At 40.4% G+C, this 15,634-nt stretch overlaps 2 protein-coding genes across 3 annotated transcripts in view; one reads left to right on the forward strand and one right to left on the reverse strand.

The window, feature by feature from the left end:
• Positions 1–1,370: 1,370 nt before the first annotated feature.
• On the reverse strand, positions 1,371–15,477 carry MCM4 (minichromosome maintenance complex component 4). Of its 2 annotated transcripts, XM_075141897.1 has the most exons (17): positions 15,390–15,477; positions 14,713–14,813; positions 14,295–14,453; positions 13,367–13,530; positions 13,189–13,284; positions 12,944–13,039; positions 12,763–12,858; positions 12,160–12,298; positions 11,499–11,719; positions 10,880–11,000; positions 8,850–9,109; positions 6,565–6,930; positions 6,095–6,222; positions 4,753–4,960; positions 3,972–4,200; positions 3,721–3,854; positions 1,371–3,351 (listed from the first exon to the last, which is right to left on the reverse strand). In XM_075141897.1, the coding sequence occupies exons 2-17, from the start codon at positions 14,780–14,782 to the stop codon at positions 3,259–3,261; spliced, it is 2,580 nt and encodes an 859-aa protein (XP_074997998.1). In that variant the 5' UTR covers positions 14,783–14,813; positions 15,390–15,477; the 3' UTR covers positions 1,371–3,258. The 2 variants fall into 2 exon arrangements, with proteins under 2 accessions (XP_074997998.1, XP_074997997.1); XM_075141896.1 differs by lacking the exon at positions 15,390–15,477 and having other exon boundaries at positions 14,713–15,388.
• PRKDC (protein kinase, DNA-activated, catalytic subunit) overlaps positions 15,427–15,634 on the forward strand; it is an 84,941-nt gene continuing 84,733 nt past the window's right edge. Inside the window, 1 exon segment of the mRNA XM_075141895.1 lies at positions 15,427–15,633. Coding sequence (XP_074997996.1) covers positions 15,442–15,633 — 192 coding nt within the window. The 5' untranslated portion in view covers positions 15,427–15,441.

Below are 15,634 nucleotides of genomic sequence, written 5' to 3' on the forward strand. Positions count from 1 at the left end.
AGACTATATTGCTCTTGCTTCAGAGCTAGGAAAGGTTTTAACTACTAGAGGAAACCTTCTTATGATTTTTCTTGTATTTTGTCTGAAGCATTTGATGTTTGGTCAAGACTAACAAAGGAGTCTTAACTAGATGCGTAGCAAATCTGATCCAAGTTCGTCAGTAAGTTGCACTAGTAAAAGCCTGCTTCATACTAGAAAAAACAATTTGTATGATAATGGTTAAGAGATAGTTGGACCACAGAAATGTATTAAAAATATGTGGGGTTTTTAATCACATTTATAAAAGAAACCATTTGACCTGAAGATGTAGCAAGATCTTCAAAACAAATTATACAGGCATTACAGTGGCTCCCTGATAAGATTTCCACTCACAAAGTATGGTAATTGGAAACTCTATGCTTCGTTAGAAAAGGGGCTCAAATTTAGGCAAAAGCAATCCAAACCTACTCCTACCCTATCCAGTTGAGAGGTGGGACATGATCAGGAGTCGCTGAACAAACCAAGTGAATGTTTTCTTTGCAATCAAAATAAGGGCAATGAGAGACAATGCTTTAGGGATCTACAAAGCAATTACATAGTAATTATATAAATATAATTAGTAGGTCTTCTGCTCGGATTTTATGAGTTCTAAAATATTTTTCATAGTAGCAAATACAACACTCTTGTTTTCCTTATCAATTTGGAGTCCAGAGATGCTGGTCACAAGGGGAGTCTGGTTGTGCTTCTTGTATAGACAAACTGTATTCTCAAAACCTTACAACCCACAATTAACTAGCTTTTTGGTTTTGAGCATTAAATAATACAAGCTGGTGCCAGGCTGTCTGTAAACATTATTGTAAGGTGGCCATGCAAACTGAGAATTGGATGACAGCCTCCGTATTGACTGTCAGTTTACCTCATAGATTATGAATCCCATGCTTTTTAAGTAAACTATGCATGTATTTTTACAGGACTACACGTGGTCTTGCCAAGTCAGAAAAAAAATGCAAAATACTTACTTCCTTCAGTCCATATTGCTGTATCCAGACAGCAAGTTAGATAGCAGCTCTAATTATGAAATTAGATAAATACACTGCAGAAGTGGGATAGAATCACTTCCCTGACCAGCTATTTGACATGTAGCCTTCAGTGCATTTTCTTCTTTTCCAGAGATAATCCTGGAAGTCCTAGAGCCTTCTAGGAAGATAAAACTGCAATTCCAGAGTGACTGCCAAAAATAAGACTGAAGTTTGATGAGGCCAACTAGAATAGTCTTAAGGAATACATTATCTCAGTTATGATGGGCAGGAGATAATCTTGACAGGTATTTCTCACTTAAGAGTTTACATCTGTTCCTACTGAAGCACCTAACAAAACTGGGGACGACTAGGATCAAGTCACTTTACAATCAAATCTGTGCTTGCAGAGAAATGATGTACCAGCTTTGAAACCAGTAACAGTGGTAGCAAATGACATTTTTTTGGTATATCTTGTACTGGTTCCCCACCGACCCCAAGTAACCAGTGCTTGGATTCTGTGCTAGGAAAACAGAAAAGTACCATTCTTTCTCACTTCACCAGCAGCTTCTCTTTACACTGTTAGACAAGATAGTAGATCACTTCAACTATGGTCTCTTAAAGTGACTTATTACAAGTAATTTCTGCCAGTAAGCTTACAACTTCTTTTTTTTTTTTTTTTAAATGCCTTTTGTAGAATGTATAGAAGACTTCAATGCCTTTCTTCTGTGTCATTTCTGGTGTTAAGAATACCAAGTTTCTGGCAGGAGTGCTTTCCCCCGGTTACATATTCTGGGCTTTAAATGACTTGAGTTTTTTAAATGAGCTTAATTATAACTACTACTAACAGCATAGGGTAAATACAGCAGTAAATTATGATATACAGTTTAAGCCTATTGCATAGAGTAAGAAAAATATTCTTAGTCTAAGTAAATTACTTTCATCTTCCTTTTGCTTTGTGTACATTTCAAATTAGCATATGGATAGTTAAGATCTTTTAAATTTTTTTTTTTTTAAACAAAAAGACTGTTTACAAGCATTTCTATTCTATAACAGAGTGGTCCTTGCAGTCCTTGCTTATTTAAAAAACAAAAAAACACTACAGACTGAAAACTACAGGCTTTAAGAGCCACCTAGTGGGATTATTCTGCAAGTAACCCTGTACACACTAAATACAGTAATTCCTAATAAGCATTTTACTGTAAAAAACAAAACTCAAAAAAACTAGAAGATGGTGAATTAAGAGTCATCTTAAATTGAAAGAGAGCCGAAATCTGTTTTACACACAAACAGTAGGAGTACTTACTTCAGTTTAAAAGGGCTAAGTGAGCAGTTGAGAGCAGCCTGGTGCTGTCTGCACTGAAGTGAATTAGGGAACTCTTCTGCTAGCTCAGCTGTGAAAACAATAGTAGCCATTGACATGCAATGGCTGAGTGCACCTACTCTGTCTAGAATGAGGGAAGATTCTCCAGTCATGTGCTACTGGACCTTGTTCTTTCAGGACCTATTATGAGAGATTACACTGAAGGTGGGTAACTTTATCCAGTATTGCTTAAATGTGTAGTAAGAAAATTGCGTTTCAAGTAGAATATATCTGCCCTTTTTACATTGAGGATACTACTAAAGTACACTGAAGTAAAAAAAAAGAAAGCACAAAGTTCCTTCATGCTCTCACAGAGAGCTTTCTAAAAATTGTGGAATTCTAGACTGAAAAGTGCTCAGCACAGGATATGCTCATTTTCACTTGAAATGAATGCTAAAGAGCCCTTTTAAGTCCAATAACTTTATTTCAGATTACAGCGGTACTGATAGTCAAATTGCATTTACTAAAAAGTCATTTAAGATTAATTTTTCTAATTCAATTTGAAATACATACAACATTGTTAGCATGTTCTACAAAACCTCATAAAAATAAGTGGCACTTGACATATTAGTAATTACATTTAGCTAAAATGTAAATAGCATTATTCAGCTAAGGATTTTTGAGGTCCTTCATAATCTCTCATGCTGACAGAAGTGCCACTTAATCGTCATCACACTTGTCATAGCAAATGATAGTCCCAAATCTTGAAAATCTTGCAGACTGGCAATATAGTAAGTAAGGCGAGGTAAGGTGAAATAAAGCTGTGACAGTTGGCTTGCAAGGAAAGGCTACGCTTGTCATAGCAAATGATAGTTCCAAATCTTGAAGATCTTGCAGATGACACTATCTTAAGTAAGGCATTGTACAGCCATGACAGCTGGCTTGCAAGGAAAGGCTAACTTACAGCAGTCTAACAGTCTTTCCAGTCACAGTCAAGAAGTCATCATCAGCCAAGGCACGAAGCGCTTCTTCAAACATTTCCTTAGTGACAGCCTTAAAGAAAAGAAGTAAATCAAGTAGAGATAGGCAGGGGAGGGTGGAAGTACCTTAAAGACTGTAAAAATGCCTTACGTCCTACCAATTTTCTTAACAGGTTTTTTAAGCTCTAGTACGTTCGTTTCACAATTCGAAATCTGGCCTAGAACCCTGAAGCCGAGTTTGCTATTTCAAAAGCCAGAATAAACTAAGATACAGCAAAGATTCAGCTCATTTATCCACAGAATTGGCTTTCTGGTCATGCCAGCTGAAAAAGGTAGTGTCTCCCCTTACCAAAACATGATTTGAGAACAAGATAATACTGATTTGGAAAAACACTGTGCTTTTAAAATTAATGAAAATGTAAAAACAAAGCAGGAAACTTACTGTATCAGACTGTGCTCGGAGATCATCAAAAAGCTGTTGGTATTTCAAAGCTGGTGTTTTACCCTTTGACTGGATAAGCTTCCTTAAGGCTTGAGCCAACTCCTCTTTCCGCTTACGAGCTGTTGCGCTTATTCCTTATAAAAAGAAAGAAAACACCTTTTAGAAATAAACTAAGGAGGACAGGTTAAGTTACATTTAAAAATTACAAAAGCCCAATAGCATCCCAGCTTTATCACTATGAAGACACAAACCTGTAGTAAGAATGGATATGTCCACAATTCCGGTCCTTGGATCAGTAGCAGACTGTTTCAGTGCTTCCCGATGGAGGCGTTTCGCTTCTTCTACATCAATTGTTTCAACTTTCTCAGAAAAGCGTACTTTAGCATGTGCTTCTGCTAGTCGGATCAGAGACTCAAGTTGTCGAGGATATGCAGAAACCATTCCCCTACCACTACCGATCTTCCTCATGTCCACATATGCCTGAAAAGTAGTCATTAAATATTTCAGTAAATCCTGTTACTACTTTCAGAGTCCCCTTCATTCCCCACCTCTTATTTCAGAATGTTAGCAATTCTGGCAAGCTGTTCCAAACAGTATTTCTGCTCCTATACCTTCACAATTCTTCTGCAATGAAGGATAACCACATCACATATACACATTTCCCTTATAAAGCAATTAAGCCATGATAATGAGTCAAGTTTTGAATCACTTTAAAAACTTAGCACTAGTCTTGCATAATAGTGCTTGTGTCTGTACTGACACATTTCATTTGAGTAGAATGAATTTATTAATGAATTTATTTATTTATTAATGTGATAGAACCAAAACCAACACACTTGAAAGCTAACGATCACAGTGCAGAATTACTTTTATACTGATCCATCTTTCCTTTATAAATGCTGATGATTTTTAGAGATGTTTGAAGTCTTACAAAAAAATTATATATAAATAGGAAGCATACATGTGAGGGGATTTTGCCATTTTTGACAAGTCCATAAGGACTCGGAACATTATTAACAGCAACTCCTTTACCTCAATAAGAGCTTGGCTTGCTTCTTCACTTAACCTAGGATTTACATAACTACGAGCATATGCAATGTAATCCCTCAGTACTGCCATGTCCATGTACTCCTCCTCCATCTTTTCTTCACTTCGGTAGTACAGTGAAACCAAATGGCGAGCAAGACGTCTGTCATAAGCTTCATCACGTGGATCCAACATTAAAAAGATCAAGTCAAATCTGAACAGGGTAAGAATCCAGTATTAGTGTGTATACTTTCCTGCCATTTAAAATAGTTTGTTTTAGGGTTCTTGACTTAACAAGTAGAGGTAGGAGTTGCTCTATTAAACTGAAAAGATAATTTTTCTAGAATTCTGAAAGTACAGAACAGCACAGTGTATTTGCTTTCATCCTATGGACTTGAAACTTTGAAAGTGAGATACATTATGCAAAATTCAGATGTTCAAGGCTGACAGTTTTTGCTTTCAAAAAAAAAAAAAACCAAACCAGAAATGACACAAAAAATATGTATAAATAAAAAAGCACTTGCAGTTTAATGCTGAAAAAAAGGGTTTATAATTTTACAAACAATATATTCAACTATGCTTAACTATAGGCAGACATTTTTAGCCAGCCCATCGTGTATTTTCATAAGCTTAAATCCAATAAATGATGGAACTGAGATGCTGCTTAAGCCTAGTTCATTCAGTACACTCGTACTAAGATACCGTTTGTCACTAAATGGTTAAATTAAGCAGCTCTTAATTGAAATCTAAGCTGTAGGTGTCCTCAGAATATCGAGTATAGCAGTGTACTTCAAATTTCGAGCTAGTGTGGGAATTCCTCACAAGATGCAACTGCAGCACATAGACAGTTAGCAGATGCTAAACATTGCTCTAACAGCTATCAACCAAAAGGCTAGTGCTGCCACCTCCCTGACTGAATTCTACAGAACAACATGAAGCAGGCACAGATCTTCAGATTCTACCACCTCTGCTGCGAGTTCCCTAACCATCAGTTTCACTTTCGAAGTTTTATGGAGCTAAGAAAAACACTCTGAGTTTTTGTTGAAGTTACCAATGCCATAAGTTTCAGAATAACTCTTTTCTAGATGATCATGAAACAGAAAAAAAACAATATAGAAGTAAATAAAGAGATCCTACAGATCTCATCAGTTCTTCTGTTCAAGGTCAATATGTAAATAGTAAAAGGCAGTTCTCTGCTCACATAGAAGCTATAAGAACAGCATTTAAAATAAATGCTACAAAAGTTTTCCACTATGCTACAAAGAACACAATTGTTCTGTTCTACTGTTTTCACAAGAGGAAGTATAACATCTCATAAAAATGAGACATGCAAGTGGGAGTTGAGTACCTTGATAACAGTGTATGAGGAAGCTGGATATTTTCAATAGTAGTCTTTTTCGGATTCCACTGTGATTCTATAGGGTTAGCTGCTGCTAGGATAGATGTACGAGCATTCAGTTGGCAAATAATTCCAGCCTGTCAAAATGAAAAACATTTCTGAAACCAGCTGCAACTATATGCCACCAAAACTTCCCCCCTCCAACTTCATGAGACCACCAGTGTTATTAAATGGGTTCTATAGTAAAAAACTGCATTGCAAAAAACTTTCAGAGCAAAGCAAGAACAAAAACATTCAGAAATACTAGTTTGCTACGAAAGCCATATTCTTTTGTAAATGAGTCGTTATGTAATCGAGGATTGATCCACTGACAACAACAGAGAAGCGTAATCCTTTGTTCTTCTGATAACTTTTTGGTTTTAGCTGCCTAGCAGATACCGTGCGTAGTGCAGAGAACCTGGAATTAAAGAGAAACTTGCCTTTGCGATGGAGAGAGTCTGTTGTTCCATTACTTCATGTAGTACTGATCTTGTGCTTTCATTCATTTTATCAAACTCGTCGATGCAGCAAATGCCATTGTCACTAAGTACTAGAGCACCTGTCTGAAGAACCAGTTGCCGTGTTTCTGGATCCTTCATCACATACGCAGTAAGACCAACTGCACTTGAGCCTTTGCCAGATGTATACTGGCCTCGAGGAACCAGGTTATACACATACTGGAGCAGCTGTGATTTACTAGTACCAGGATCACCACAGAGAAGAATGTTGATCTCGGCGCGAAAATTGCCTCTTCCTGTGTGAGTAAAATCCTTTCTTGATCCCCCAAAAAGCTGAAGCAGAATACCCTACACAAAAATATTCTCTTTAAAAATCAAAACATCACCACTTGTATAGTTAACAGAGCAAATCCAACTGTTGAACTGAAACATCTAATGAACTGAAACACTGCTAAAATTAACTCAGACATGGAAGAAAACAATTGAAACTGTTTTTAGAAGTCTTTAAGATAGATACATAGCCTCAATTCCAGTTAATTACAAATATATAGTTAAACTGTTAGGCCCTACAAACTCAGCTTATAATTTGTTAGAATAGAATTTGTTCCAAATCTATTCCAAAACTTATGTAATGAAAATTTTGATAACAAATTCTGCTGACAACAGGAAAGCCGAAATAGACTATTGTTTTCCCTAAGGCTATGTTTAATCTAGGACCAAAGTAGTATTACCTCTTTTGTATCATTAAAAAAGTACCGTTTTAATCAGCTTTTTAGTCAAGACTAATCAAGTACCATTTTTTTTTCAGGAAAACTGCTTTACTGTGTTACAGCATTACTTCAATAAAAGTTCTTTACTTGCCCTTACACTTAAAAGTGTTTAAGGTCTTTATTTCATCGGAATTTACCAACGCTTCCACCTTTATAATTCCTAAAAAAAGAGTATGCTTGCAGTGTTAGTAAAAAAATAAAAGTAACTATCTTCCAGTATTTTGAAAGTACTGGAATTATTAGTATAAACATATGCTTGTAATTTTATCAGCTAGAATTGTCAGGGAGGATTTTTTTTTCCTTTTCAAATTTACTAGTTTAAAAATTCACCATTTCCCAGTTTTTTTTCCTCTAGCAGCATATATATGCTAGACAGTCAATGAAAGAAACTGATAGTCAGTGACAGTGACAGCTGGAAACAGCAAGGAAAAGAGCGAGGAAAACTCTACACGTGTAAAGCCTCTGTACAATTTCTTACAGCACAGAAACCTTGCAGAGGTGTGGAATGAGCTATTGGTATTAGTTTTGTTCTTATTCACTTAGAACAACTTGCGGAGGTCAGTAAAACTTGTTCCGCAGTTACAAGAAGCATGACCCGCGCCATTTTATTTTCCTCGAGGTCCCCGAGTATTGGTGCTCCAATAAATGTGGGTTTCAAGCACTTTCAGGTATTAAAGAGAGAAGTTTTGTATGTTGTTGTGAACAGATTTTGGTCAGAACCTGGAGGTCTTCCTTGATGAAGGGTCCCTAGCTTTCCTCAACTCCACCCACTACATCTGATGTGCCTTATTACACAGGTGAGGAGGTAACGACAAAATGAACAGTCGTTACTGTATTTCCATTTCAGGAGGAAATCGTATGGTTTTGAATTCAACTTCTAGCCATTTCAGAAACCTGTAAACTATGATCATGTATAAATCTATAAAGAAAAAACAAAGGAATATATTTGAAGAGGATTGCTTGGTGTCTGATGTTGCCTTCAAACCCACTACTGACTAGTTTTTGCAATGATGAAGTTGTAATACCTCAGTTGAACATTTTACTGCAACAGTCCCTTCTGGGATACATCTAAGTAACTCTTTTAACATCCCGTAAGTCAGGGTCAACCACATGTCATTTTAAGGCTACTGTTCTCTTGTGGATGCCTCTTTTCAGCAATCACTTACTATATTACAGCTACTTCTTTTTCTTTGATCACCAGTAATCTGAACTTTCAAGAGTGTCCAAGATGCATACTGCAATTAAATCTTCCCAGTTCTCCTGCCTTCCTACCTTTTCAATATCTTCCCTCTAATTAACGCTCCTTAATACCACAAAAAGAATTATGATACACTTACAACCAACTCTGTCCTGACAAGACCATGGAGTTTTAAGACTGCTCAAGATACAGTTTTTTGAATTTTGAAGCCTCAAAGTCATTTTTATAGCAAACAATAATTACAAGTGTACTTGCATATAAATACATTTCTTACAAGAGAAATACAGAATTCGATTCACCTTTTTGATATCTTCATGCTCATAGATACTTGGGGCCAATGCTGAAGAAAGCCTCTCATATATGTCTGTTTTTTTAGAAAGCTCTTTTAGAATTTCCACACGTTCCTCTGTAAACATTTTTTGCTCTGTTTCCTCATCAACACCATGCAGGCGTTTTGCATCTGTCTTGCGATAATGTATGACATCAATGTGGGTCTTATAGACGGATTTTACGTTGCTGACCCTTGGATTAACTCGAATTGGGACTGCTCTGTAGATACCTAAATATAATTTTTAATAACAGAATTAGATACGAAGAAACTTAATTCCAAAACATGAAAATTTTACATGCTCCCTTGAAAAGCTTTTCAAAACAGCCTAAATACTTTAGTCAGTGTATTTCCCAGTACCAGTAAGTCATGTAGAAGTCAAGGGAACATATTTAAGTCATCTAGACCCTATTTTTGCAGGTACATACATGCTTAATATTCCTATTACAAGTGTTCTCAACAAGGAAAATGCCTAAGCATTTTTGAAAAAAATTAAGGCTTGATGCTTTTGAAAGTCGTGCTCTGATACCTAAAATCAGCATTTCCCCCTTTTATAAGTGCCAAGTTTAATAATAGATTTCTAATGCAACAACAGTTGTTTTAAAAGCAAAGTGCTTTATAAAATGGGGTTGCAGTTTCACAAGACTTGGCCTATGTTACCTCTCTTCTGACAGCAGACACTATTTAAGGTATTACTTCCTCCTCAGCTACATTTTCAGAATGACTGAATCGTCAAGGTCTGGAGATTGTCTAGTCCAACCACAGGCTCAAATTGGAGTCAAATTGGTTGCTAAAGGCCGTGTCCAGTCAGGTTTTGAATATCTCTAAGGATGGAAGATGCCACACAGCCTCTCTGGGCAACCTGTGCCAGGGCTTGACCACCCAAACAGTAAAAGTTTCCTTATGTTTAACTGGCATTTCCTGTATGTCAGCTTGTGCACATTGCCTCATGTCCTGTCACTGGGCACCACTGAAAAGAGTGTGACTCTGTCTTCTTGACACCACCCCACCTCCCAAATCAGGTATTTACAAACACACTGGTAAAATCCCCCTGAGCATTCTTCTTCTCCAGTCCCAGCTTTCTCAGCCTTTCCGTATACGACAGAGTATCTGGTTACCATCGTGGCCCTTTGCTGAATTCACTCCAGTATATTCATGTTTTCCTTGTGCTGGAGAGCCCAGAACTGGACACAGTACTCCAGATGTAGCCTCACCAGTGCTGAATAGAGGGGAAGGATCACCTCCCTCGACCTGCTGACAACACTCCTTCTGCAACGCAGCCCAGGAAGCTGTTAGCTGAATGGCAACACAATCATCTGGTCTATCAAGCACTGCTTCCTCCCAGGTTTTTGTCTGCAAGTTTGCTGAGGGTGCTCTCTGTCCCATCATCCAGGTCATTAGTGAAGATATCCAACAGTGTTTGGCCCCAGTATTGACCCCTGGAGTACACACCCATGGTGACCAGCTCCAGCTGGACTTTTTGCCACTGATCATAATGCTTTGAGCCCTACACTTGCTGCCAGTTAAATCCATCACTGTTCACTTATCTAACCCATACACCATCAGTTTGTCTATGAGGATGTTAAGGGAGACAGTGATGAAAGCCCTGCTAAAGTCAAGATAAAAAACATCCACTGCTCCAGTCATTTCATTGTAGAAGGTTGTTTTCCACTGTAAATCCATGCTGACTACTCCCAATCACCTTCTTGTCCTTCATATGGTTAGAAATGGTTTCCAGGATTGTTTGCTGTATCACCTTCCCAGGGGTCAAGATGAGGTTGACTGGCCTGCTGTTCCCCAGCTCTCCTCCTTGCCCTAGGAGTGACAACGGTTTTCTTCCAGCATCTTAGCCAGTCACCATGACTTTTCAAAGATAACTGAGTGGCCTTGCAAAGACAGTGGCCAGCTCCGTCAGCACTTGCAGGTGCATCCTATCAGGTCCCTTTATAGACAGTCAAGATCAGCAAAAAAAAGGATGCAAATACTCAAACCAAATTTTACCTGTGACATTAACTCTATCACCTGGCTGAACTTTATCAACAAGGTCATTGTGAGCAAACAGCGCAACCGTATGAGGGGTCTGTCCAGCTGGCATATCTTCAGGAGACTCCTGCAGTTTGATCTAGCAAAAAACACTTAAGATTTAGTTTCAAAAAAAGCAAAGCTTTTCCACAGAGTATACAACAGAATCTTGTACTAGTGGTCTTCAGCATCATTTTGAATCAGGAACATTGCTCAAGAACAAAATACCCCCACCCAAACAGCAAAACTGATGACTAATAAAAATATTCTATGAAAATGAGAATTCTGCTGGTTGCTACTGGTGTGACTAAAATGCTGTTACAGACACGGCTCATCTAGTCCAGATAGAAGTGAACATGCTATATATAAAGGGGCACATTAAGATGTGTACATACTTCATCCTTTTAGTGGTATTCTTCTCCAAAGTATGGACTTACCCTTTTGCTAAGTTGTTTCATCCATTTTCATGTTCCAAAACACGTTTCCCTTCTCAAAAATTCAGTCTCAAGATACATACGTTAATGATATTGGTATTAGGGGGTGGGGGAGCAAAAACTACAAACTGTTTCGTTTTAGCCACTACCTAAGCGCAACATACCATCTGTTTGTCAGAGAACATGGATCGATTGTGAATCAGTGCCATGCTGTGCGTTGTGTTACAGTTCTTGCATACTGATGGTTCAGCAATCCTGCCACGATCGATTTCTACTCTGGTGGTGAAAGCGCAAACCTGGCATTTAAAGAATGCTTCTTGCATCTCGGGAATTAACTGGGAGCTTCTGATGACCATACCACTGATGGTGATAAGTTGATCAATATCTACAAAATATAGAGACTCGTATCATCACTTCATACTCTTAAAATTTAAAATAACCTTCAAGTTTCATGTTATGTTGTTTTTTAGGTGGGAGGTAGACATTTGGTTAGGTACTAGTATTTTGTCTAAGACAAAGCAAAAAGAATCATAAATGCGCAGTACAAATACTCTAATCTACAGAAGTATTTATACAAAAGAAAGAATCCTTTGCACTTGCAGAACATGAGTAGCTGATGCCACGAAAGATTTCCTTTATGGGTAGATTGTTCTGCATTTGGGCTCTAAAACATTTGCTTTGAAACAAGACTTATATAAACGAAAGACATTGGTCTGGACGGACCACAAGTAGTTTTATACGGTCTTCACGTAATTCTATGTTCATGTTAAATAAATTATATAAATCCTTAAGATTATTTTCAAACATCGTTAATCAAAAGTTTACCTTCAGGGTTTAGACTTCTCATATTCCTAGTCTTCAGTGCATTATATGGCCTTACTTGAATTTGATGTTCTAATATTGAATCAGGGTAACGATCAAAAAAGATCTCATTGGCAGCCATGTCAAATGTTGGAATAACTTCCTGTATAAAATTGTTAGAAACAGTTAAGCTTAGATGTTAAAAATAAAATAAAATTAAAAAATCATAGAATGAAATATTTTTGCATAAAGCATTTTATGTGCTGCTGATCAGCCAGGAATGACTAGAAGTTACACCAGCTGAGCATTTTCCTACATAACAGGAAACTTATTGTTTAGATGAGGTTTATTCATTTGAGTATTGCAAAGGCAGAAGGAAAAAAAAAAAAAAGTACAAGAGTCCAGACGTTGCATTTACCAGCTAATTTGGCATGTATGAGGTACTCACTGTAATATCTACCATCAAGTTTTAACTATTATGAAACAAACCATTTTATACAAAGTAAAATAAAAAAGCCAGAGATTACAATGAACACACAAAGTATACATTGCATTTAAACAAACATATTAAAAGCCAGAAATACGAAAGGGCCACTTGAAAGGCAGAAAACAAGTGCCCTACTTCACCTGAGGATAGCAGATCAGTTGCCTGTAAAGATTTTCATCAAATGATCTTAGATGGTCACAATTTATATTCAGGAATGGTTCCCCAACCATATTAATCTGCAAGATATTTGAAAAGAAACCTTTAGCTCAATGGCATGCAAGACTAAAAAAGAAAAGTTAGATTTCGCTATGTTACAAGTACCTCTTCAAGGCGTTGCATATAGCGTGGCTCGTTAAGATCCAAGCCAATGTCTTCATCCTCTTTGGCTAGCGGATCAATGAAACGCTGAAGAAATCTCTGATTGTCAGAGGTAACAGGAAGACAGAAGGGAAAGGTGAACAGAACTTAGTAGTACAAACACCTACTTCGTATCAGATTCAACTAATATTTGTTTAAATCAAACTACCTTTTCCTTTAAAAAAGGAAAAAGTAAGTTGTTAACCTACCTGGAATTTTTCTTTGCATGAGGCTACATTAACATCCGTTCCCCAAATAACAAGCTTTTGTCCAAGAGATTGCTCGGTTGCTACATCCTCAGCCAGCTATGTGGAAACAAATTAAACATAATGCATATAGTTGTTTCAAAAGAAGTTGTCAGATACAAAATTTGAGACATCTACCTACCCCATCTGAGTGTAAATCGACTTGTCTGGCTTTACGGACAGATCCGAGATCCGGCCTCTGCCTAACCGGAGTTCCTCGTACGCCACTTCGTGGAGTACCCTCTACCCTGGAGCTGGGTGTGCCGTAAGTCAGAGGTGAACTGATATCAAAGTCAAGAGGAATAGCTATAAAAAAAAATGTTTTATTATGATTATCAAGACATTTTACGTTTAGAGCAGACTAAAATTCAGGCTCTGCATTTGTCTCATCATTTTTTTAACTCTGCTGTCATAAAATTAGTAGCATCAATCAATTCCACTGTTTTGATAAAACAGAAACAATAAAGATGTTGCAAGTCTACCTAGAACTTTTCTTTGCATTAACATCTCTTCTGAAAGATCCCAAGTTCTAGTAAAGCTTCGCTAGAAAACCTTAAAGCAGTACTGCGTGTTAAAACTACACTGGTGTTCAAACTTTAAAAGTCAAAACGTAGCATTTTAGATTAAACACATTTTTCAGTGTTTTTGGGGCTGTAAAACAAGTGACATGACAATTATCAGCTACTGCAATTAAAATCAATCCCATTTATAGAAGCAAGAAAGCCTTTTTATTGCAATTAATCTAATTCTTTCTGCATTAATAATTTTACTGATTTATTCTTTCCGGAAATACATAAAAGAATAAAGTATAATCCTTGCTAAGTACTCCCACGATACTTTGAAGCTACAACAGCAGATGTGCACCCCTGACGCTGACTACGTTCCCGTACAGTGCACGATGCTAAACTCAAACAAGAAACTTGAGACAAAACTCTTTTTCCTAGCGTGTTTTTCAGCGAGATCCACTCTCCAGGCAGCCCCCGGGGGCCTCACCGCAGCCGGCACAGGCAAGAGCAAAGCCGCACGGTCCGCCCCAGCCGGCGCTGCTGACCGGCCGCGGCCCCGCGTACCGGAGTGGCGGAACTGCGGAGGGCTGGAGAAGAGAGCATCGGCGGCACTGGGGCTCTGCACGTCGGCGGGCGGGGAGGTAGGCATGGGCTGCAGCTCTCCGGTGGAGGTCGAGTCGTCTGTCCTACGCTTCTGCGAAGGAGGAGACCGAGCATCTTGTGCTGCAAGACACAACCAGACCCGCAGCCGGCGTTTAAATCCTCGCGCCGCCGCAGGAGGCGGCCGGAGGTACAGGCGGCGGCCCGGAGACCACCCCCGGGGCAGACAGACGGCGCCGCTGCCCCGGCGGCGGCGGCAGCAGAGCGAGACCCCATAAGGCAGCGAACACCCGCCCGCTCCCCCGGCCCCACCGCTGCCGGGCCCCGGCCTTGGCCGCCTTCCCCCCGGCCCCGGGCCACCCCCTTCCCCCAAAACACTTACGAGTCGGGGGGTTGCTGCCTCGGCCGCGCTTGCCGCGGCGGCGGCTGGGGGTGGAAGCGGGCGACGACATGGCGCTCCTCCGGCTCCCGCGGCGGTCCTACCTGCGGGGGGGGGTGGCGAGGAGAACGCGGGCTGAGGGCGCTCCGCCACCGGCCGAGCCCCCGAGCCCAGACCGGCGGGTGATCCCTCCCTCTCCCCACAGACGCGGAGCCGCCGGGAAGGGAGGGACGGCAGCCGGCACCAGCACCCCCGGCCGCCTTTGCAGCCCCCAGCAGCCCCAGGAAATCCCGCGCCAAGCGAGTCGCGTGCGCGCGCGCTCGCGGGCTTTCTGGCCAATGGGTAGGCGCGATCGCAACGGGAGCGCCCAACGGATGCAGAAAGGGGGGGCGGAGAACGGAGGAGGAAAGGAGGAAGCAGATCAACCCTCTGGGCCCCCGAGGTGAGGGTCCCGCCCTGCTCGAGCTGCTGCAGTACGGACAGAAGTGTACTGCGGGGTACTTCTTGTGCTACGGGACGGAGGCTGTCCTCAGCAATGGCACATCGCCCCCCCCAGCCCAGAGTGGAACCGCCCGCACCTGACCGAATTTCGCGGCAAAACTAGTCCTGCGGTCAGGCAGGGAGGTGTGGGGAGGTCGGAGCAGCCCATTCTCCGCAGGAGGGGGAGAAACAGTGCTTACAGGTTACTGTATGTGCGCGTACTGAGCCGATCCTGCGGCGAGAAGCATAACGATGCCCCCAAACCATGTTCCCTGCCAGAGCCCGTCAGACGCCCCCTTCTGCTCAGAGTGGTCTGGCCGAAGTCTACCCACGTTTCTCCTGCCTCGGAGTGCACTAGTCCCGATGCCACAGCGTGTCCCCCCCCCCCGGCTGGCTGTATTGGATCCGGCCGGGGGCGGGCCCTTCGCTCCGGCTTCCGCCTCCC

This window comes from Calonectris borealis, chromosome 2, assembly GCF_964195595.1.
Source record: "Calonectris borealis chromosome 2, bCalBor7.hap1.2, whole genome shotgun sequence".
Taxonomy (NCBI): domain Eukaryota; kingdom Metazoa; phylum Chordata; class Aves; order Procellariiformes; family Procellariidae; genus Calonectris; species Calonectris borealis.

Excerpts from the sequence above, each read along its gene's own strand:
- MCM4 (XM_075141897.1), bottom strand. The coding sequence starts at position 14,782 with ATGTCGTCGCCCGCTTCCACCCCCAGCCGCCGCCGCGGCAAGCGCGGC. Across the intron at positions 9,110-10,879 it reads TGATAGAGTTAATGTCACAG|GTATCTACAGAGCAGTCCCA; the intron begins GTAAAATTTGGT and ends AATTATATTTAG. Across the intron at positions 3,855-3,971 it reads CATATCCATTCTTACTACAG|GAATAAGCGCAACAGCTCGT; the intron begins GTTTGTGTCTTC and ends TCTTTTTATAAG.